Below are 21,829 nucleotides of genomic sequence, written 5' to 3' on the forward strand. Positions count from 1 at the left end.
CCACAAAATTTGGTCATTCCTTGGCTCGTCTTCAAAATGGAAGGAGACAAACACAGTTCTGTAGGGACATCCTTTGCCCAGCAGATCAAGCCCCACTGGAACTTTGCATTTCCTTGCAATAGAATCATCCCAACTCCTTTCATCTCAAGATGAAAGTTTTAAGTCTAAGTATCTCTTTGGAAAATCTGAATGCACCGGAACCCCAAATACTTTGATTTTAAAGCAGTGTGTGGATGTCTCAAGGAAGCTGAAAATCGTGGCTGTTCCCTGTGGGGTGGATTCTGTTAATTGCATTTTATCCCCTGTTAGACATTTAGCTCCTCTGCTCTTATGAGACCTCCTGGAGTACTGTGTACAGTTCTGGTGCCCCCAGCAAAGGAAGGACATGGAACTGTTGGAGCAAGTCCAGGGAGGGCCACAAAGTCCAGAGGAGCACCTCCCCTACAAAGACAGGCTGAGAAAGTTGGGGCTGTTCAGCCAGGAGAAGGGAAGGTTGTGTGGAGACCTCAGAGCAACCTTCCAGTATGTGAAGAGCACCTACTGGGAAGCCAGAGAGGGACTCTGTCAGGAGCTGTAGTGACAGGACAAGGAGTAATGGGTACAAACTGAAAGAGAGGAAGTTTAGGTTAGATACTAGGATGAAATTTTTTACTGTGAGGGTGGTGAGACACTGGAACAGGTTGCCCAGGGAGGTTGGGAGTGCCCCAGTCTGCCTGTGTTCAAAGCCAGGTTAGCCAAGGCCTCGAGCAACCTGGTCTAGTGGGAGGATCCCAGGAAATGGGAAATTAAAGCAAATACCCCAGAGTCCTCTTAGTAATTTCCAGTAGCAATGCAGCCACTCAAAGTCTTTGCTGAACGTCTCTCCCAGTCCCTACTAGTGGATTGCCATGTTTTCTTTGGTGGGAATGTCTAGTCCCATGTAAAGCTTGTGAAAACAGACAGATTTTAAGGAGGTCAAATCATTCTCATAGCAGGAATTTGATCCAGGAAATCTGACACTCTTCTCCTGCAAACAGATGCCGTAGGATTTATAGGAGCCATGAGTATTCAGCTCTTAACCTGCCAGAAATCTGTAGTCTTAGAGAAGCCCTACTTCAAACTGACTTACAAATTGGCCAGTTCTTTTGTTGTTTGTGCACAACAAGATGGATCCATGGAAGCAGGAATACTGGGTAACTACTGCTTGTCAGAACATCTTTTTTTGGTCTTTTTTGTGTCATTTGTGTCAGAATTTACATTTCTTATTTTTCTGTGATGTTCTCATTCCTCGCAATAGCCATAATGCATCTTCTAGGGTTCTCTACCTGGATTTTTTTTTTTCTTACGGTACAAGTGAGTACAAGATCCAATATTAAACTCTCTCAGACTGTTAAAAATGCTAACACATTCCAACGACTGCCATTGTAAGAACATGAATCCTGATGGAAAGCCTGATGGGATAAAAGACTTTCGCCATTTGCTTCAAGTGGTCGAGGTCTTCAGGTAAGGCCATTGGGAGAAAAATCAAAGGGCTGTTGAGGGATGTGCATTTTAGATTCTGTTCTTGACCTGCCGTGCAAGGTCTCCATGCAGCCTCTTTCCAGGAGGGAAAGGGAGCTGGGAAGGTCCTCGGCAGCCATGCAGGTAGTACCTGCTCTGTTCTCACCCAGGCACTCCACAAATCTGGTGCCAGTGTGGTACTAAACTCCAACGTCTCTTGGCTGGACGTATATTTCTGTTCTCCTGATGTGACTGTAAATTGGAAACCTTTAGTCAGTTGCTTTTTCTTTCAAGAGGAAATAAATTCCATCTAGAAAACACAATTTTTCTATTTGATTTTAGTTTTTTTGTTTTGTTTTTTTTAATGGAAGGTACAAGTTCTCTTCTTAGAAAAGGAGGCTACAAACACCTCATGTCCTGTCCTCTAGTACAGGAAACTGCTTTTGAGAGAGATGAAAATCACATGGTGTGATTCTTGGGGTGTTCTGTGTAGGGCCAGGAATTGTACTTGATGATCCTGATGGGTCCCTTTCAACTCAGCATATTGTATGATTTTATGAAATATTGAGGAGAAGATTCTAGAAGCCTCTGGCTTAGGCACTCCCACTTTGTCTCTGATGCCATTTGTTCTTCCACTTTTTTTTTTTTTTTCAGTGAAGTTTCTTTGACTGTTTTGAACCATCTTTTATTTCTTCTCCAGGATTTGACTTTTCACTCCATGCTTTATCCATCATTGCCTGATCTCATCCTATTTCCTGGAACACCCTATGTTCTTATGTTGCAGTGGCTCAGGAATAAATGGGAGAGTGAACAGAGTTTTGAGGGCTCCAGTTTGCATTCTGCCTTGCTCCTGTCCGTAGCTCAGCAGAGGTTTGTGAGCCTCAGTAATTTAGAGTTGTTCTGAGACTGCAGAGCGGTATCTGTCTCTCATACTGAGAAAGGTGCTTGTTCTGTGCTGCAAGATGTGGCTTTAGATGCCTGAAAAGTTGTAGTGAGCAATGGAGGGTGCCAGCACTTGGCTGCCATCGGGATATTTTCGGTAAAGACCCATTATTCCTCAGAACTGAGCTTTAGCTGGGTCTTGGTAATTGCACCACAAAACTCGGTAACTGCAATGGACTTTAAACACTTCTGGAGATGTCTCTTGCAATCAGGATGGCTTTTGTGTTGAGAGCAGCCCGGGGCCAATCCCAGGGCTTCCCTGCAGGGATGTGACAAACAGGACTCTGTCCTGTGGACATAACAGAGATGTGGAGCCAGCCAAAGTACCAAATCTGCTGGTGAAACAATCTCTGCTTTGTCTTTTCTGGGCAGCCCTGCTACTGCCTGAAGAGGCAGCTGGAGGTGGCAAGAGTTTTGGGGGGACAGTACGAGGGGCAGGAAGGTTTTTTGTGTGCTTGCTCTGTTGCTAAACTCTTCCCTGGGCATTTGCTGTGGTTGGTGCCAGAGGTGGACCTGTCCCAGCGTCGCCATTCTTAGACTCGTTTTTCTGTGGTTCCTCCTTATTTTACAGCGAGAATAATGAAAGCTGAGGTGTTTAGCAGATCCTCTTTCAGCCAAGCCAAAGGCCCTGGCATCTCTGTGACTGACTGACCACCCTATCATATGCTGTAGGCTGTGTCCTCGAGAGCTTGCAAAAGGGACAAAACCAGCACCTCTTTCTGCAAAGCTTTGCAGTGTTGGTCAACAGTCTGGGCTAAATCTTCACTCTGGTCCTCTGCTAAGACAGCAGGTCTCTGCAGCCACTGGAAAGCATTTTCCTGCTGGAAATCGTCATTTTTAATCCTGACCTCCCCACAGGCAGTGAGCAGTGGGCCTCAGGTATGAAGTCAAAAGACCAAAAGACAAACTCTCACCAAGGCAAAATTGTCACATCTGCATTGATTTTAGCAGGGCCTTGGCAGTTCATAATCACTCACAGGCCTGCCTGTATTGACTGATCCTGAGGAACCAGGTCACATAAATCCTATACCTGTGCCTCCTTTTCTGTAAATTAGCTTTACAGATGTACCTGTATCTCACAGGCAGTAGTGTGGAAGATAGTGAGTTGCAGCGTTTGGAAAGCACTCCTAAGACACAGAGCACTACATCTCAAATAATGATGAACTTTTCAAAAATCTGAAAGGCATCAAATAATGGAAGTATGCAGAGTTGCATTGTGCTGGAGGATAAATGACTGTGATGGAAAGGAGATCTGTGTATGCATGTGCTGGGCTAAGTCAGGGGAAGTGAGGAGCTGCTGTCAGTGTGAGCTGCAGTTCAAAAAGTGCATGTGACTTAGTCAAGGACGACACAGTGTCCTGTTCTGTCTGCCTCCTTCCATCTCCACCTGACGTGCCATGAAAGCTTAAGGCTCAGATAAATTAACAGACATCACCATGGATTCAACATCTAAACTGGAAGTCTTGACAGCTTAGTTTCTGTCTCGTTTCAATGAAAGAAAGAGCTTTTCAACTAAAAGAACAAGTTGTCTTGTTGTCAGTATGGGTGACAAAGGTGGAGAAAAGGAAGGAAGAGCTGGAGGGTTGCAGGGGGAGCATCACAGAAAACAGGCTAAGCAAGAGGCTAAAGAAGTTAAGACCTGAAGGAAGCATGTTTCCCCTGGCATTTTGATACAGATAGCATCAAAAAGACTGCAGGCATTTGCCTGGCATGTAGCAGAGAATGCAAATCCCTGCCTGCTGCCTGGCCAGGATTTGCAGGGAGAGGCATGATTGCTGATGTTTCTGAAATGCATCGTCACTGAGCAACAGGGAAGCATGCAGTGAGCCAGCGTGGAGCTCTGATAAGCTGCTCCTGGCTGCTAGCCATGACCAGGGGAATAGCAGCACAGTTCTGGATCAGGGATTGACCCACATTCCTCCTTGCAGGATAGCTGGGACAAATGCTCCTCAGAGAACTGCATGGTGGCCATTATTCTCCGAGGACAAAGACGAACTTGTTATCTGTGTGAGCATATTGATGAAAGCCATGTTCACTTGCTGTTTCAGCCTCTGGCAGGAGGGAAGGGGGTTTGACAAATGATCTGAAACTTTTTCCAGGCATAGGGCAACACGTTAAGACAGTTGCTCCTGAATATTTTAACCCTGACAATAAGTGATCAAGAGCCTTATTTGGCTCCTGTAGCTCTTCCTTGTCACATCTGAGCCCTGTCTTGGGAAGTTAGTGTTAACATGGAATTCCTTCTCCACATGGGGTCTTTGCAGGCATTTATGACCAGCAGGCACCATTTCACAGCTGCACAAGTGAATGCATGCAGGAAAAGGTGAAAGAATGCTCATCTTGAGTCATGTGAAGAGTCGCCAAGCAGGCTAGGAGCAGATCCCGAATCCTGAGGCCAGCTTCATTGTTAGCTAATAACTATCATCTCCCTAAAAAAAGGTAGCATCTAGGGTTTTATATATATATTTTGATTTAGTAAGGAGTTTTGAATAGAAAAGGAAAAATAAAATCTCTTTCATTCAAGAATTGACAGTATGGTTACTTACCAAATTCTATCTTAGTGTCAGCAGATATATCATTCTTTTCAACTATGAAATCTCATTTGGATTTTAGCTGATCTCAGTGCCAGCAGGAGGTGAGGACTGTGGACATTTCAGCAGGCCAGCTCATCTTATGTAAAGTCCTGCTCAAGAACATTTATACTTGTCTCTCAAGGTCACAGAAGCTGTTTGCAAGGCAGGCAGGGCCACCAACAGGAACCAGCATGAGGAAATTAATTTTGAGCCAACTCTGTTGTAATGCGAAGTTAACAGTGTGGTTTTAAGCCACAGAGACCAAGAAATTCAGTATTAGGCGTTCCTTAGGATAGCTTTCATTAGCTCCTTCTGGTAACAACACTGAGAAAGTAATACCCTTCCTTGACAAGCATGTATTTAGTAACTAAACTGCATATGGCATGTCAGGGCAGCTTCATTGCAGCTACAAGTTGCAGAAAGAAATTTCTAAGGGAAATCTTCTCTCAAGGAAACTGTTTACACATGCCTGAATCCCCCTGGATTACATTCCCACAGAAAGAATTGTGCTTAACCATGAAAAATACACCAAATATTAAGTGGTTTGGATGAGAGCTTTGTTAAGAACCAGAAGGAATGCCACAAAAAGGACAGACCAGGAACTTGGCTGATGTACAGTTGATGTAATTTCCTGAGCTTTCGGTGGCTTGTGGACTTATGATGGAGATGGTACCTCCTTAGCAGCATAGGGGTTTGGGTTTGGTCTGGACCTTTTAAGATGATTATATTTGGTAAAGCAGCAGTAAAGGAACATTTTTAAAACTTGTTGGATATAACTGGAGGCATTTGACATGCTCATGGTATTCTTATGATGTGGTGCCTCCAACAAGAAAAAGGTGTTTTCTAGATGGTTGGTGTTGATGCAGAAGGAAAACTTCCTCGTCTTTTGTTCAGTTTGCTTTCTCTGTATCCCTCCTGCAGAGTCTTTTATGCTCCTTGGAGTCTGCCCAGATCCCAGCAGGCTCCTGGAGTACATAGATCAAACTTAAAGATATTCTGGTCCCATGTGAGGACAAAGACTGTTTCACATCCTTTTATGAGGGGGCAAAGATGTAGTTTCAGCTTCAGAGGAACGTCTGGACTGAACAGACCCCTGCTTCATTAAGGCAATACACTGATGGCATTTTACACTCAGTAAGTGAAATAATTGTGACCAAGGTAGCCCAGCCCTGACTGCCTCCCTGCTCTGCCCCACAATAGATGCTCTGTTGATGTCTCTTCCCTGAAGACCGATGTGGAGGTGATGTGTTTGCCATCCGTGAGTATTCCATTCTTTCTCTGTGACGATCCTGGCTGCACTTGTGTCAGGTCATCCACAAAGCCTGTGCTGTAGGGGATGGAGACCACGTGCAGCGCTACAAATAGCTGAGTGTGCCTCTGCTCATGGGGCATGAGCTGCTTCTGAACTGCTGCTTGGTTACAGCAAACTGAGACCGACTCACTCACATTTGGTGAGGGTGAAGATTTTGATGAGGTTTTGATTAATCCCTCTGGATTCAGGGATAGCAGGACCACCCCTGCCTACGTGGAGTCCCCTTCTGCAGCAGAGGTATGCAATCTGCCTTATTATCCTTAAAGGTGCCTTGTCCTGGTTCCCTTCAGGACAAATTCCAAGTTGCTGTTTGGCTTTCAAATATAACTATGCACCAAAGCTGAAAGACTCCATTGTCCCTGGAGACAGGAGGGAGAACATGATGTCCTGGTGTGAGACTAGGAAAGTGGGTTTCTTTTCTTTATCCTGTAAGCTCTCTTGACAGCAATCCTGAGGTGTGTATGTGTGTGTGTGTGCTTTTATTTCTACAAGAACACAAATCGCTCTAATTAGGAGGGAGGATTCTTGTATTTTTATACGCTAAACCATGTGATTAATTACTTTAATAAAAAGACAGAGGAACTCTGAAATCCACTGCCATCTGCTCCAGTACAGTCCAGTATCACTGATACAAATGTTTCTGCCTTCAGGTTAAAACCTGATGCTTAAGAGTAACCACTCCATTGAGGAAGTGTTTGTGCCATGTGGGTGTGTTGATCCTTGTCAACAGCTGTAACTGTTCCTCGTTTACAGCTGTGGGTTTCATCTGTGTGACTCTGTATCAGCCTTTTATTACCAAGAACAGACGTAGGTGCACACATGCAAAAAGAAGACCATATTGCTGTGTCTGGGGCTGTGTGACCCTGGGGGAGATATTAAAGTTGTTTATAATGTAGTGTACTCTTTGGAGTAAAAACTCCCTGCGTGCCTGGGGAGCAAACAGTCCCGTGGGCTCAGCTTGGGATGGTTTGTTGTGTTAGGAGGGTGACACAATGGGATACTGTCTCTCTTTTTCCGTTCTCTCATGGAAATGTATATTTGTTCTCTCTCTGTGTAGCTTCTCAATCTGAAATAAAAATCGCCCCAAACGGAATTCGTGTCTCCATCTTTGTTTGGAGAAGACCCGGCCTTTTAGCTCGGATCAGCCTTGCACAGGCAGCAGGACATCCTGCTGGACCAGGCTCTCAGGCTCTGTCTCTGAAGCAAAGACTCCTTTGGAAATGCCCCTGAATGAGAATTGTGCAGCTTGGTATTTGGTTCCATTTCCCAGGCCATGCCCTGTGTTGGAATGCTGGGTCACTGATTGTCGGCATTTAACCCTTTCCCAGCCATTGTTAGTGCTTGCTAGGCATTATTACGGATAAATAGATAAAGTTTCCTAAGATATTTCAATAAAAAGATAAAAATTGGAATATTTCCTAATTGAAGTTTAATGATTTTATTCTAGTTTTCTACCACCACCTACAAATCTGGCTTTCCAATTTCTTAATATTAATTTTTTTTTTTTTTTTTTAAGAGGAAGAGAGTTCTTGGAATATGCTCCTCACTTCTTCCTTCTAAGGATTTCTAGGCAGGCAACACATATTCCTCTAGTTCACATGAAGAAAAGCATTTAAAAGTAAATTTATTATAAAAGTTGCTGCTATTGTTGTAACTTAATATTTGCAGAGGAAATCCAATTATGTCCAAGGAGCAGATTAGTCCTTTTTTTAAAATCCCCAGTTTGTCTTATTAAGATAGATATAATTATAGGAATGTGCTTTGTGAGTTAGTTAAATGGAAGACAATACCATTTTGTTCTGCTGCTAAATGAATGGTCTGAGTTGAACAGGTTGTGTGGTATAGCTGCACTGACTGGTCACCTTTAAAATATGCACATCTGTTGAAAGTGAGATCTCTGATATGTCCCCAATATGAGCATTAACGGGACTATCACTGAATCCTTGTAGGAGATCTTACAGAAGGGGAATACAGCATTTATTTACATTTTAAGATGATTTTACCTGCCTGCACTCGTTCCCTCGGAGATTTCATTCCCACAAGCAACAAGAACGTGGTGGTTCAGTGTTGGCCACGATCGCTTGTGTGCAACATACACCACAAGGGATGATGGCTGTCACCAAACCTCCCAGTTTTGGGACAGTTCTTTAATAATCTTTAAGATTAGATAGTTGTTTTCTGATGATCCTCTTCTGCCTGACTGCCAGGAGGGGGAATGGGAGATGTGCAATGCTGCCACCCTCCTGCTGTCAGAGAGGAGGCTCTCCCTCAAATGAGTTGTGTGTGCTGTGATCTTAGCAGTGGCTCAAATTATTAGTCTCAAATGTGTTGCTGGGAATTGTGTTTGTTATAAATTCAAGCTGTTCTTATCCCCCCCCTGCTCTGCTGTTTCTTCTTACGCTTACATACCCAGATTTTCACTTCTACCAACCCCAATATTTCTTTTGCAAATCTCTGTGCTGACAACTGGTTCCTGCAGATCCCACCTCTGGTTTCAAAGGGCCTCTTGATTCTGCTCAGGACAACATACAAATGACAAAGGGCCAAGACATCCCAGCAAATTAGAACCACCCAAAGCAGCAGTAAAATCTCACAGTGAAATCTCACATTTAGTAAGTAAAATTCCAACAGTTCATTTGGAATGAATTCTTTGGAATTAATCTGTCCATTATAATTCACATTGATGAAAAGCTGCCGCCACCTCTTGACTGTCTGGTTTCTATTTTCTCTCACAGCAAGGTGTCACCTTCCCCCAGGAGGAAAGGTGGAGCATCTGGACCACACCAACTCCATCCCATCCAGGCCTCTCTGCACCACGGCACCCAGCCCTGAGCTGCAGCTGTGTGAGTGTTTCAAAGGGCCTGGATAGAGGGGAGGGAGATGCTTTTGAGGAATACAAACCCCTGAAACACCTGCTTTTGCAGCTACCAGCTCTTGCCGGTGGCCTGGCCAGGCTGTTCACGGTGTGATGGGTACATCGTGTGGCCAGAAAGGAGAAGTGCAACTTCTGTTTGACCTTGAGCTAAATCCCGCCTCTCGGTCCAGCTAAGCAACCAAGTGGTAAATAATTCGGATTGCCCAGCTGCTACCACTGGGGTTCATTGCTCTACACTTCTGTGTTGAAGTGTATAGACTGAAGTCTGAAATACATGTCCCTCTGTTCTTCATTAATCCTGCCTTACATGTCATATTTTTAGGGGCTTCTCCAAAATCACGAAGAAAAAGCAGCAGCTGCCTTTTTTAGGAAATATCCAGTAATAGTGCAGTAGTTGCCATGATGATCTAGAAGAGTGATGGAAACTTTGCAGGCTTTTGGTGAGTCTCCTTATGGCTTTATAAAGAAGCTAAAGCAACGTGGCTGAGCTTGAACCTGCTTATTTGGACATTACTAGGGCAGCTGTCCAGCTGAATGACTGGAATCCTCAGGGGCCTGCTGTAGGTCCAGGGCCATAAGTAGCCGATTAGTGACACAAATGTTGGAACACAGAAAATCTGCAGGTCCCACCTGGAGAAGGTCTGGGAAAAATGGAAAAGGGTAGGGCTGAAATCCATGACAACATCAGAAAAAATTGAGAGTGAGTCTGGGAAACAGAGGCTGGAAAGAATAAATCTAGATAAGAGTGATTAACTGCACCAATACGTGTGGGAAAGGGTAGGTTAAGGAGCAGGATCAGGAAGTTATGGTAAGTCAGGAGCAGGAGTCCACGCCCCGTGCTGTGAATAAGGCAGATACTGTACCAGGGTGTGTAAGTCTGGACTACCACACCAGTTCTGCTTAATCATAGCCAAGCCCATGCTGGAGTTTTGGACCAGTGTTGAACTTCAAAGAAATGGGGCCCAAAGAGTGAGAAACAAGAGGAAAACAAGTGGAACGGTTCAAGATGCGGAAATCCTGAAAAGAAAAGGGTTGTTAGCCACAAGAAGGGAAGGACAAACGCCTGTAAACACCTTTCAGAGAGGGCAGAGTTAGGCAGAGCAAACAGATTCCTGAGCAGTTTGTAAAAAGACGAATTAATATTGCTCTGAATGCTCTGGGAACAAGTAGGTTTGGTCCAAGCCCTGAATTTGCTGACATCTCATCCATCCCAGACACTTGCATTGCGAGACTGAAATTTGATGCTGAAGATAGTGCAGATGCCCTGCAAGAACATATGGTGCACCTCCAAGGCTTCAGGTTTCGTGGCAGAGTGTTGACTGTCTGGCTTGTAGCTTGAAACCGCTCGAAGGCAGAAAGAAATAACAAATCGATGTGTCAAAAACTCTGGATAACAGCAGGTCACCAGTTATGGGCATATTAAAACTCTGGATACATACAGCTGGTGTTCATGATGGATCCAGTCCTGTACAAAACCCATGGGTATTCCCACCAAGAAGGTAGCTTCTCATGTACCAGAAATACGCTGTTTTCAAATCTGATCATGATAAGCAAGTCTAGTTCAAGTCATAGGTGGGGAGATTACTGTTGAATTGTTGCATCCAACAGATGCAGAGAAATCAGTTGTCTTTGCTGCAGAAACCCAAGTCTGAAAGAATCCTGAGGTCGCAAATCAGCACGAAAATATCCATGCTAGTCTTTGCCAGCCTTGAGTGAATTTGGGTGGGAGTTTGTCTGAGTTTGATTGACCCTGTAATACTGATCAAAGAGGCCAGTTTCTCTTCAGCAGAGTTCCTAACAAAGGGGGCCAGATGCCAGCAGAATAAAATCGGTATTGTTTCCCTGAATTTTTTTAATAATCTCTCTTTTAGACCATCAGTTGGTTTCCCCCCCTTGTTTATTGACACCCACTCAGCGTGAGCCCAAGGGGAGAGAGAGAGGGAAAGATTTTGTGGCTCCTTTGGCTGTTCTCGTAGACATCCTGGCACTTGTTTGATCGGGGGCGGAACAGGACACGAACCTTTCCTGCCGGGGCCGAGCCCGCAGCCGGGTGCTATTCAGCTCCCAGAACAATGTCTGGCAGCCTGCGAGTAATTTAAACCCGGCTAAAAACAGCCGAGCCTGGGGATGAATCATGACCCATCCGTGTGTGCTTCCGCCTTCCCACTCGCCTGCATCAGCACGGCCCCTGCCGGCTCCCTGGAGGATAAGCAATAAACAGCATTTTAAAGGGCTTTTCTCTCACAAGGGCTTTGCCTGTGTGAAAATTCCAGCAAAAAGCGGGCTCTCCAAAGTCTTGCGTTCGAGGCAGAGGGATGTGCAGCCCACCCGGAAGACCTGCTGCAGTGTTCATCGAAGAGGCCCCAAATATAGAAATAGTGCACAGGAACAGAGGTGATCTGGGCTTTTTCTTGGCTGTGAGTTCTCCTGAGAGCACCCACCGTGTTATATATACTGCACCGTTACAGCTTCGCTTTGGGAAGCAACCCTGAAGAAGGTATTCCCACTGTGTTTCTCCAGGGACAAAAAGCAAGATCCTCCAGGATGTAAATGGGGCTGGCACCGTTGAGTTCAGCAGAACAAACCCGAGTCACAGCCACTGGGAATCTGGACCATAACACAGGGGTGGCAGAGCTGGAACGTGGTGCAGGACCAAGGAGTGTGACTCTTCGGTCCTTCCTGGCCTAAAGCTGGCAACAATGTTGTCCAAAAAGCGCTTTATCAGTTAACTGACCTGTAGGAAATTTCAGCGTTGTCTAGGAAATAGATAAGCTATTCCTAGATATCTAGGAAAGCCACAGAGCAGGTGACAAAGACAAAATCCAGAATCAGCCTATGCACAGCAACAAGGGGAAAGGTTTGTATTTTCTCTGGGATATGGGAACATGTCTGCTCCATCCACCAAAGAAGGGTCTGGCCAACAACCTCCAGAGCACCCTGCTTTAAAGTGTGGCACCAAGATCTTCCCAGAAATCCGCCCCAAGGGCAGGGCATGGCCGGTATCCCACAGGGATCATCCTTGAAACAGACCCTCTTGGGGGGGTGTCCTCCGCTACTCCGGAGGGAGGTCTTGCACCGGGACCTCCTCCTGCAGCTGTGCTTGGAGGATGCCGGGATTCACTCGCCCGTGGCTCGCGCAGTGCCAATTTTAGCGGTTCCCCAGCCCTGGAGCAGCGCGGAAACGCCCGGGAAGGTCAATATATGGGATACGAGTAAACGCCCCGGAGTTGAGACAAGCTGCTCAAGGGCGTCCTGGGAGACGCTCCTCAAGTCGCCGGTGACAAGGGGACCGCGAGCGAAACCGGGATTGGGATCGGGATCGGGACCGGGGTGGGACGTGGCCGGGGCAGGGGGCGTGGCCTGGCCGACTGGGGGCGTGGTCTGGCGGATTGGGCCTCGCCCCTCCCGCGAGCGGGGTCAGCGCCGGCCGAGGGGCGGGGCCGCCCCGCGCGCTCCGCTCCCATTGGCCGCCGGGGCCGCGGGGGCGCTCGCGCCTACGCCACCCGGCGCTCCCATTGGCTGCGCGCGCGGAGGGGGCGGGGCGCGGCCGTCGCTCGGTGAGTGAGGGACGGGGCGCGGCCTGAGGGGCGCCCCGGGGGCCGATCCCGAGGGTCCCGGGGGATTTTCCCTTGGGAATCGCGGCGCCCGGCAGCGCGGGGCGTCTCGGGGCGCGCCGCCTCCTCGGTGTCGTTGCCGCTATTCCTTGTCTTTTTGGTTAACTGCCGGGTGGTGTTTTTTTTGCAGCCGCGGGAAGGCTTTTCGGGCAGAGAGGGAAAGCAGCGGAAAAAAATCCCAAACCGCGGATCCCGCGGGATCTGAGAGGCCCAGAGCGGTGTGGGTTTGTCCCAGAAAACAGCCCCCAAAATGCTCCCCAGCCAAAGCGGAGCTGGCGGGAGGCGGAAATTCCATCAGCATCCGCTGCGCTCGCCGAATTCCATGAGCCAGGCGAGACCCGCGGGCCGCTCCATGGGATAAGAGCCCTCGTTTGTCCGCCGGGAATTCTGCGGCGTTCTGGGGCCGGCAGGGCCCTCCTGACGGCGTGAAAGAGCTCAGGGATTGCCTTTCAGGAGAGATCCCTGCGGACCTCCCCTGCTGGAATGAATGAAACATTCCCTTGTCTCCATGCCTTATCTAAAATCCCGCCCGCGGGTCCTGTTTCTGTGTCGCTGCCGGGACAATCGAGGGCTCGGGTGTAGCTGGGGTTTTTTGGCTGTTTCCCCGCCCGTTTGAGGCCAGTGGAAAGTCTCCACCGTGCCCAAAGCTGTGGTCCTTGCATCCCTTCTTCAGTCCTGCCCGAGGATTTGGGATTGCTTCTTCCCGCCCTGAGGGCTGATCCTGGTGCGTCGCTGCCGCTGAGTTTTTGTGGGTTTGTTGGAAAATGGTGAGGAACTTTTGCTTTCTAGATGTTTGTGTAGTTGGGAGTTGCACGTCCTGCCAGTTAAATGTGGCTTTTTGCCTGATTGTTCTGTGTGCGGGATGTGTGTGACGTCCCCGTCTCGTACGCATCCAGGGGTGGTTCTGTATTATCCAGCTCCCCCTGAAGTTAATTGAAATCGTCTGCCTGAATTAGAGACTTTTGAAAACGCAGTGAGATCCCTGGTGTCCCTTTAAATACCCTTACAAATCCTGAAATAAGCAGATTTACTCTCACCCGTGTGTACTGGCAGGTTTCCTGGTTTCTTTTTAGCTTCCAATTAGCTTCTGGAGATTTAATGAACCTGTGAACCAGCACTTGCTCTTTTTTTTTAAAGACCAGTGGCATCACAGAAATGTAAATCACTGCATGCTGTCTCCACAAGATAACAAATGATCTTAAGTTCAGACTATTCAACCTTTTCCCTCCTCCACACAGTTACGAAAATAACAGATGGGTCGTGACCTGCAAGTTTTTATTTTATGTTGCTTAACACTTCCTTTTCAGATTTAAGATCAAGCTTCTACCTGGGTTTTTTTATACTTGTAAAAACAACTTGGCTGATACCTGACTCGAGCCACTAAATCTGATGGAGGTAAAGATGTTCAACATCACTTTTTAGGCTTTTCTTTCTTTTTTATATATATATATATATTATTTTTTTTTTAATCACTCCCTGCCACAGGAGTAGGTTTATTGATTACGTTTATCTCAGTGACCTCACCTTTTTGTTTGGATATACAACCTTTCCGGGGGCAGAAAGAGAGCGATGCTGACGATTTGTGACAGCACGACGTGCGTGGGGTTGTGTTTGGTGGCAGTCAGGCAGTGAATTCCAGGTGTGGGGGCTGACGGAGAGGGCTGGCAGAGCCCAGGCTCGTCCTGCCCGCAGCTGCTGCCGCGCTGAATTTAGCTGCCGGCCCTCGGGAAGGGGGCAGGCAGCTGCAGAGCCGTCTGTGTGGGGATTTGGTCTCCCCTGGAGACCCGGCGCGTCGTCCCCGCCGCTCTTTGTTCCCCTGCACGGGCTCTGCCCGTGGGAAAACCCCGCTCGCCAGAGGGGCGGATCATAAAACTCGTGACAAAAGAGCTAAGTGAGTATCGGCTTGTCTCCCACTTCCAAGTATTGTTTGGGGATTCTTTCTTTCCTCCTTTTTTTTTTTTTTTTTTCTTTTTTACAGTTCTTTGTAGTTTGCTGGTGGCGCTCCCTTATGGCCTCTCGGTTGGCACAGGCTGGGTGAGTCCCAGCAAAACCACTCTGACGGCGTTTTCCTACTGGTTTGGGCTGGAATTGCTGGAAGAGGCTGTGTTGGGTCTCCTTGACTTGGCTTATGGGTTGTCCTGCAGCAGCTCCTCACTCAAGCCCAGCATGGGGAGCAGGAGGGGAGTGTGTGGAGCATCTCCACGCGTGGAGCATCCAGGGCTCAGGCTTTGAGTGGAATACCTCCGGGTAGAAGGTTTTGCAGCAAGGGAAAATGTCATCAGCCGAGACAGTACTTCCATTAATTAATTTCACAAGGAATTAATTTCGTGAATTGAGGTAGAAGCTGCAGGTTTGAGTTTTACAGCCTCCTGCCTCCCACTCTGACTTTTTATATCTACTTGCTTCTGGGTTGCTTCCATTTCAAGGTTTTGAATCATTTGTATCTTTAAAAAACACTCAACTCTCCACCCCAGCAGCCCCCAGGTCTCAGCCACACTCATAGGTGCTTTTATGTCCTAGTTAAGGATGTCTCATTTGGGCTCAGCGACCTCGTGGTGCAGAAACCGTTGGTGAAATGGGCCATTAATTCAGGGCTCTGGTTGCACTCTGCCAGAACAAGCCCAGGTTTGTTCTCAGCGTGGCCAGGGCTTTAGTTGGATTTTCCCTGTGTGTGTCACATCCTTGAAACGCTGCTGAGGTGTGAGGGTTTGCCCTTTCCTCTGTCCCACTTGACACACCAAGATGCTCCTTTATGAATTTTAGGGTCTGACCCAGATGGTGCTCGAGCTCTTCGTTATTAGGGGCAAAGCCGGTTTCTTTATTCGCCGTGGAGACGAGGGGGGATGGTGAGTTACCCTTACTGTGCGCTGTGTATTCCAGAGAGCCCGAGGCTCGGTGTCCTCTTGCAGAAGAAGAAGTTCTGTCCAGATGGCCGTGGATGTGGGAAAATCCCTTTCTGAAGTCTCTCTGAGCAGCGGGAATGCCGAGGACGATGGTAGTTGGGACTGCACGGAGGTGGAGGTGGACAGCCCGGAGCTGACGGACAGCCTGCACCGGCTCTCAGGGGCAGAGGGAGCCAAGCCCAGCCCGCCAGGGAGAGATGTGGTAATCAGCAGACACGGTCACTTGGCCACTGGTGTCACGCAGGGAGGCTCCAGCTGCCACCTAGAAGTGTCTTCAGCACCTGCACCCGGATTTCCCAGAACAAGAGCAAACCTTTCAGAGAAAGAGACGCTGATTTGTCGAGGTGCTGCTGGTGGTGACGCGCCTCCTCGTGTCAGCCACTGGTCCCTCTCCTCAGAAGAGCAGCAGGTGAGCGGGTTGTGTGTGCAGGTGTTGCTGCACCACCAGGAGGTCCCAGGCGAGGTGGGGACTCGTTTGCCAGGGCTCTCCTAGCAAGGGCTTTCCATCTCTTCCTGCTGGAGTGTGCCCACCCCTGCCCGGGATGTGTGGTGGGAAAGGGCTGGGGCTCCAACACCCAAGTTGTTGCTTCCATTCCCATATTGCCACTGCTGAGCTGGAAAGTCCCTCAGGGCAGTGCTCCTTAAATAAATGCCTCTTGCTGCCAAGTGACTCCTGCAGCCTCCCAAGCTCTCGAGATGCCTTTCCTTAAGATCAAGCCCCACTCTGGGCTCTGAGCAGCTGCAGGCTGTCCCACAGACGGCGGAGAGCTCCGCTTCCAGCCTCAGCTCATGGCAGGTCCAGGGCTGGGCTTTTGTCTCCACATCCTGGATATGTGTGGATGTCTTTGTCTGGTTGCTTTGCTTCATTTCGTGCATGTCTCTCTCTCCCTTTCCTTTTCCGCCCTGTCCTTGAGCAGGTGAAGCCATCGGGCCGTTGGGATCCGGCATCCGGCCCTCCCAGCCGGCACAGCTCTGCAGAGGAGAACATCCTTGCTGGCAGCTGCCACAACAGCCCTATTGGCCGTCGGAGACAAAGTCTGGGAGCCCAATCCTCACTTCCCTCCACCCCAGAGCTCCTGCAGCCCCAAACCCCCCCCAGCCCCGGGAGCGCCCTGCGGAGCCGCTCCGTGTTGAGCCTCTCCGCTCTGTCTTCGGGAAAGAGCGGCCTCTCCGAGGAGCCGTTGGGAAGCTTGCCAGCCAGCGTGGATGTCTCTTCTCCAGCAGCCACCGTGGCCACCAGGGACCTGTGGTACCAACAGGGAGCAGCAGAAGGCAGGGCCCTGCGGGCGCCTTTCCTCGATTGCCGCGCCACCGTGGAGCGCATCCGGGAGGTCTCCTCCTACCAGGCCGATTACTGGGCCTGTGCCATCCCAGATTCCTTACCCCCGTCTCCAGACCGTTGCTCGCCCCACTGGAACCCCAACAAAGAATATGAGGACTTGCTGGATTATGCTTATCCGCTGAAGCCGAGGTACAAGCTGGGAAGGATGCCGGAGCCTTTCCTCCATGACTCAGGAGTAGGCCTGGACAGCTATTCTGCCTCTCCTGAGGGCACGCTGAGGTCCACCAGCATCCACGGCCCCCGAGGTGGGCAGGCTCAGGGAAGCAGAGAAAATGGGCGTTGGGAATTGGTGGCCTCTGCAGAGAGATTCTCCACCCCGGGGCCTGGAGAAAGAGGCTGCTCAGGAGCTGGATTGTTCTGCGAACCCTCACCTATTGCCAAAGCATCCTTTGCAAGAAGTGCTTCCTCTCGTCCTTCCAGAGGTTTTGCTAAGGATGTAAGGATGGAGTCAGGTGGGCCAAGTTCACCTGGACAGCCTGCTGTGGATGGGAGGAGCTGGTGTTCCAGAGGGAGCAATTTCCCAAACCTCACAAGGCAGGCGAAAAGCACTGCTAGGTTTTTACCTATCACAGGTGTGCTCCCCCTGAGAAAGGAGTGGGAAGGGGATGAAGAATTTCTTTCCCTGCCTCCAAGACTGCGGGAGCTGGAAAGGCTGGCTCATTTTCTGTCCAGGCTTTCCTTAACTGTAAGGACGCCCAGGCATGACCACCATAACCTGCCACGTCACAGGCAGCCCCTTTCATCTGGGCTGGCTCCTTTTGGAGAAGCGAGTGGTGGGGACAAGAGGGGGAACACTGAAGGTTATGCTGGGCGGTGGCAGCCCTGCAGCTCTCGAAAGCCCAGCTGGGAAAGCACAGAATCGTGTGGCTGGATCCATAGGGATCCCCTCCAGGGGCTTCATCTACCGGCCGGCCTCAGGGACACGTTGGACGGGATGTGCCGAAATGAACCACGGGTCAAGGGGCATCCAGTGAAGAGCCAGCAGAGTGAATCCCTTGTCCAGTGTGTCAAGGTAGGCTGAGACCAGAAATAAAGTTTACTGTGGGAAGATCTCGCATAAAACGTGCCTGGTCTTTACGGCACAATTAGTTAAGGCTTCCCGTGCTGCATGATGTTGTGCTGCCTGGCAGCTGGTACTAATTTATGCAGGGGGGATCACCGGAGCAGATAATTCCTTCTGATGGAGCAAGAGCCTGTCTAGCTTTTCCTGGGGCTCAGTATCACAGGGCCAGGCTCGGCAGAGATGTGGCTCTCAGCTTCCCCCCATCCTGCAGTGCTGCTGCACCAGGGAAGAGGCAGGAGCTGCAGCAACTGAGGAGTTTCCTGGTTATTTTGAGAATTTTTATATTTTGGGCAAATGATGTCTCTCATGGCCATCCTGCCACCAGTGCTCTGCTCCCTGGCAAGCAGGCATTGCTCCCCACCTTCCTCTCCATCTTCTTCCCCACCCCAGTGCTGGGATGAATTTGGAAGTGACGCTGGGCTGTTTGCAGGAGAGTGATGATTATCACTCACATAGCTGCAAACTCATCTCCTCCTCCTGTATGGGAATAACTCTGCTGATTTATAAGGGTTTCTTCTGTATCTGTCACCCCAGATTGCCAGGGAAAAGCAGCTCAGCTTTATGGCAAACCCCTGAGGAGCAGGAGCAGGGCTTGGGTCTGGTTTCAGTGCCAGCAGAGGCCCCTGGGTTTCATGCAGCATCTTACAAAAATAATCCCTTACTGAGACGCTTTAAAAATAAATGAAAGCACTTAATTGAACGAGACAAACCCCTGGGGAAAAGCAACTGCAAATTAACTGCACAGCTCTGTTGAGGAGGAGGAGGAGGAGGGTGTCTCTTAGGCTGGGAGGTGGCAGAGGCAAACCTCTTCCTTCTGCATGGGTGCTACCAGCTTCCAGCACCTCTCCGTGCAGGAATTTCATGGTGACCCTCAATTCTTGCCACACGGTGGTGTGGGGGGGACTCTTTAGGAGTTTAAGTTGGCTTTTGCCTTTTTTTCTGCCGACCCTTGGGTTTCCCAAGCTCAGGGATGTTTGTGTGCTGGGGGGAGAGGCGGAGCAGGGAGCAGGTGCTTTCCGGAACGCCGCTGGCTCACCTGTTCCTGTCCCTGCCCCGTCTCTTGTTGCAGCAATAGATCTGTGACCCCTTTTTTATTGCTTTGTTGAGTAGATGTTCTGCTGCCAGCTGGAAGAGCTGATCCGCTGGCTGTACGACGTGGCCGATGTCACCGGCAGCTGGGTGCCCCCCTCGCCGGATGCCGGGAGCGTGACGGCATCGCTGCACCGCTACCTGGTGGGTATTGGCTTTGCTTCCCCCTCTCCACTGCTGGAATGCTCCAGGATGCATTGGGCTAACAAAGACAAATTTGGGAGCACCAGGAACCTGCTCAGGGGAAACTGTTCCCTGGGCAACCCGTGTCTCTTCCAAAAACCGTTTTAAGCGATGCTGCTCCTCTCCTTTCCTCGCCAGGAGTTTAGGAAGGATGTGGCCAACCACCGGAGCCTGACAGAGAGCGTGCTGGAGAGGGGAGAAGCTCTCCTGGACTGCATGGCATCGAATTCCCCAGGTGAGGAGGGAGGAGCACTTGAGTGGGACTGATCTGGACACAGCCGGTGATGGTGGTATAGCATCTGCCCCCTAAAATTCCTGGCTCCATGTGGCTGGAGATGGGTCAGCAGTGGGAAGGAGAAGGGTTTTACACTTCTCTTGCTGCCCAGAGACCTGGAGGTGAGGTGGAGGTTTGAAGCCATTACTCCCGAGCACTTTGGCTGCACTGTGCTTTGACCCTGGCCTTGGGCCCTGCCATCCATCAAGGGTGATGGATGTTCCTGCCTCCTAGGGGTCCTTTAGGTTATCCCAGTGGCAGCATGGCCAGCTCCCGCTGGGCTGTGGGTGGAGCTGGGAGGAGATGCTGTTTTCCAGGGCAGGAGAGGGTGATTTTCACACCCGGTTTGCACTCGGTGCATCCTGTGCTGGTGTCAGCAGCCAGTCTGGGCACACCAGCCCGGCTGGTGCCGTGTGTGTAGAGCAGTTGCTTTGGTGACCTGGTGCATCCTGCTCAAGGGATCTCTAAAGGGTGGGCTGTACCTGCAGTCACTAAAGGGACTTTAGAGGCCGAGTGCTGTGTTATGGATGGGCTTTCTTACCCAGTCCCAAAGGTTTCCCTTAGGACCCCCTATTTCTGCATCTTCATTAACCTGGAGCCTCCTAAGTCGCTTCCCACCCCCTCCAAACTGCATCACAGTGTTGACAGGGTGAACATCAGATTATTGATTTCTAACACTCCATTTCCTTCAAAAGCTCTGCTTGGGTGAGCAGAACTCTCTCTTTGCTCTTACAGACATTGAATTACCACATTACTACCACCTCCATTCATGTTTTTTTGTTTTCCAGCTCTGAAAGACACGCTGGGTTTGATCGCAAAGCAGTCGGAGGAGCTGGAAAGCCACGCAGAGCACCTGTACCAGTCCATTCTTGCTGCTGTGGGTCCTGTGCAGGGCAAGGACGAGGTGGAGGATGAGGGAGATGCAGCAAAAAGCTGCCCCGTGGGTAAGCAGAGGAGCAAACCATCCTTTCTGCGGTGGGGGAAGAGGGAAGGAAGCGTAGGAAGAGAAACACCTAAATTAGCAAACACTACACGTCAGGGTCTATTGTTATTTCTTAGAATGTGATGTTTGGAAAGCAAGGGAGGTCTCAAAATGGATGCCCTGTCACCTTTAACTGAGCAGGTCCTCGAGGGACCCGGCAGGGAGCGTCGGGGGACAGCAGCATCCAGCACAGGCAGCTGCTCCCCACACATCCCTTGTGCAGCAGAGGCAGGATGAGGAAGGGGTCTTTTTTGGCTTTGTGTTTTCTCAGAAACATTGTGGTTGCCACGATTATTTGTGGGAAAGGGAAGCAATTGAATTCAGGGGTAAAATAGGGGCTACAAAACTTGTTTGCTGGTTTCTTGACCGTCTTCCTTCAAATAAAACTGGAGAGACAAGTGTTTCAGGAGTGTCAGCCTCTCACAAGAGGATAATATCTTAAGTAGTGTTTGTTTTTTGTTTAATTGATACCTATACTCAGCTGTACCCTATACACTGTGCAAGCAGAGAATGAAGGTTTTTCTCTGTTAAACTGCAGCTGAAGTACAATAACAAACAAACCCCTTTTTATTTCAGATGATGCTGCCTCTGTCAGACATGGACTTGGTTAGCCAGTCTTGGGAGGGCTGTGAAGGACTGCAGCAAGCACCAAAACAGCTCCATCACCACTTGCAGAGATGCCAAAACGTGTTCAGCGAGCCCACCTGGGCTGATGTCACTGTGGTTTGCACCAGGGCCTGAGAAAGGTGTGTTGCACAGCAGGTGCTCTGCTGCTGGGATGGTTGGAGTGGTGTAAGGAACGTACAGCTGCCCTTTTTCTGGTTTGTTTTCTTAACATAGCTTTCCTTTCTTTACTGAAGTGGCCTGTTCTGTGTGTTAGCAGGACGTCAGGAACAGAGCTTTTTAACTGAGTAATCCATAGTGTTGCCATGCAGCTCCCTGCCAAGTAAAGCCGTGTGATTTTAATAGCCCCGCTCTCATGTTTTGTTTATGCTCGTCAAAAATAGGTGCCAGAAGCCAAGAAATAGCAACTCCTTCTGGTTCTTGGGAGCAAAGTGAAGGTCTATTTATATTTGCCACTCCCTGCTGAAGCAGAGCCTATTTAACTTTCAATTTCCTTATGCATAAACACAGAAAAACCAAAATACTGAATCTCAATAAAATAATGAACAGGCAAGTACAGCCAGGGAAGAACCAG

At 49.2% G+C, this 21,829-nt stretch overlaps 1 protein-coding gene across 4 annotated transcripts; it reads left to right on the forward strand.

Moving 5' to 3' along the window:
* The first annotated feature begins 9,077 nt into the window (after window positions 1-9,077).
* CEP68 (centrosomal protein 68) lies at window positions 9,078-21,599 on the forward strand. 4 transcript variants are annotated; one of them, XM_050314614.1, is made up of 7 exons: window positions 9,078-9,149; window positions 15,676-16,107; window positions 16,616-18,052; window positions 19,214-19,336; window positions 19,514-19,610; window positions 20,438-20,593; window positions 21,208-21,599. In XM_050314614.1, exons 2-7 carry the CDS (start codon window positions 15,724-15,726, stop codon window positions 21,240-21,242), a joined length of 2,232 nt encoding a protein of 743 aa, XP_050170571.1. In that variant the 5' UTR covers window positions 9,078-9,149; window positions 15,676-15,723; the 3' UTR covers window positions 21,243-21,599. The 4 variants fall into 4 exon arrangements, with proteins under 4 accessions (XP_050170571.1, XP_050170568.1, XP_050170570.1 ...); XM_050314611.1 differs by lacking the exon at window positions 9,078-9,149 and adding an exon at window positions 12,799-13,562; XM_050314613.1 differs by lacking the exon at window positions 9,078-9,149 and adding an exon at window positions 12,799-13,519.
* The last annotated feature ends 230 nt before the right edge of the window (window positions 21,600-21,829 follow it).

Source organism: Myiozetetes cayanensis, unplaced genomic scaffold (genome assembly GCF_022539395.1).
Source record: "Myiozetetes cayanensis isolate MyiCay16 unplaced genomic scaffold, myiCay2020 scf2-11, whole genome shotgun sequence".
Lineage (NCBI taxonomy): Eukaryota > Metazoa > Chordata > Aves > Passeriformes > Tyrannidae > Myiozetetes > Myiozetetes cayanensis.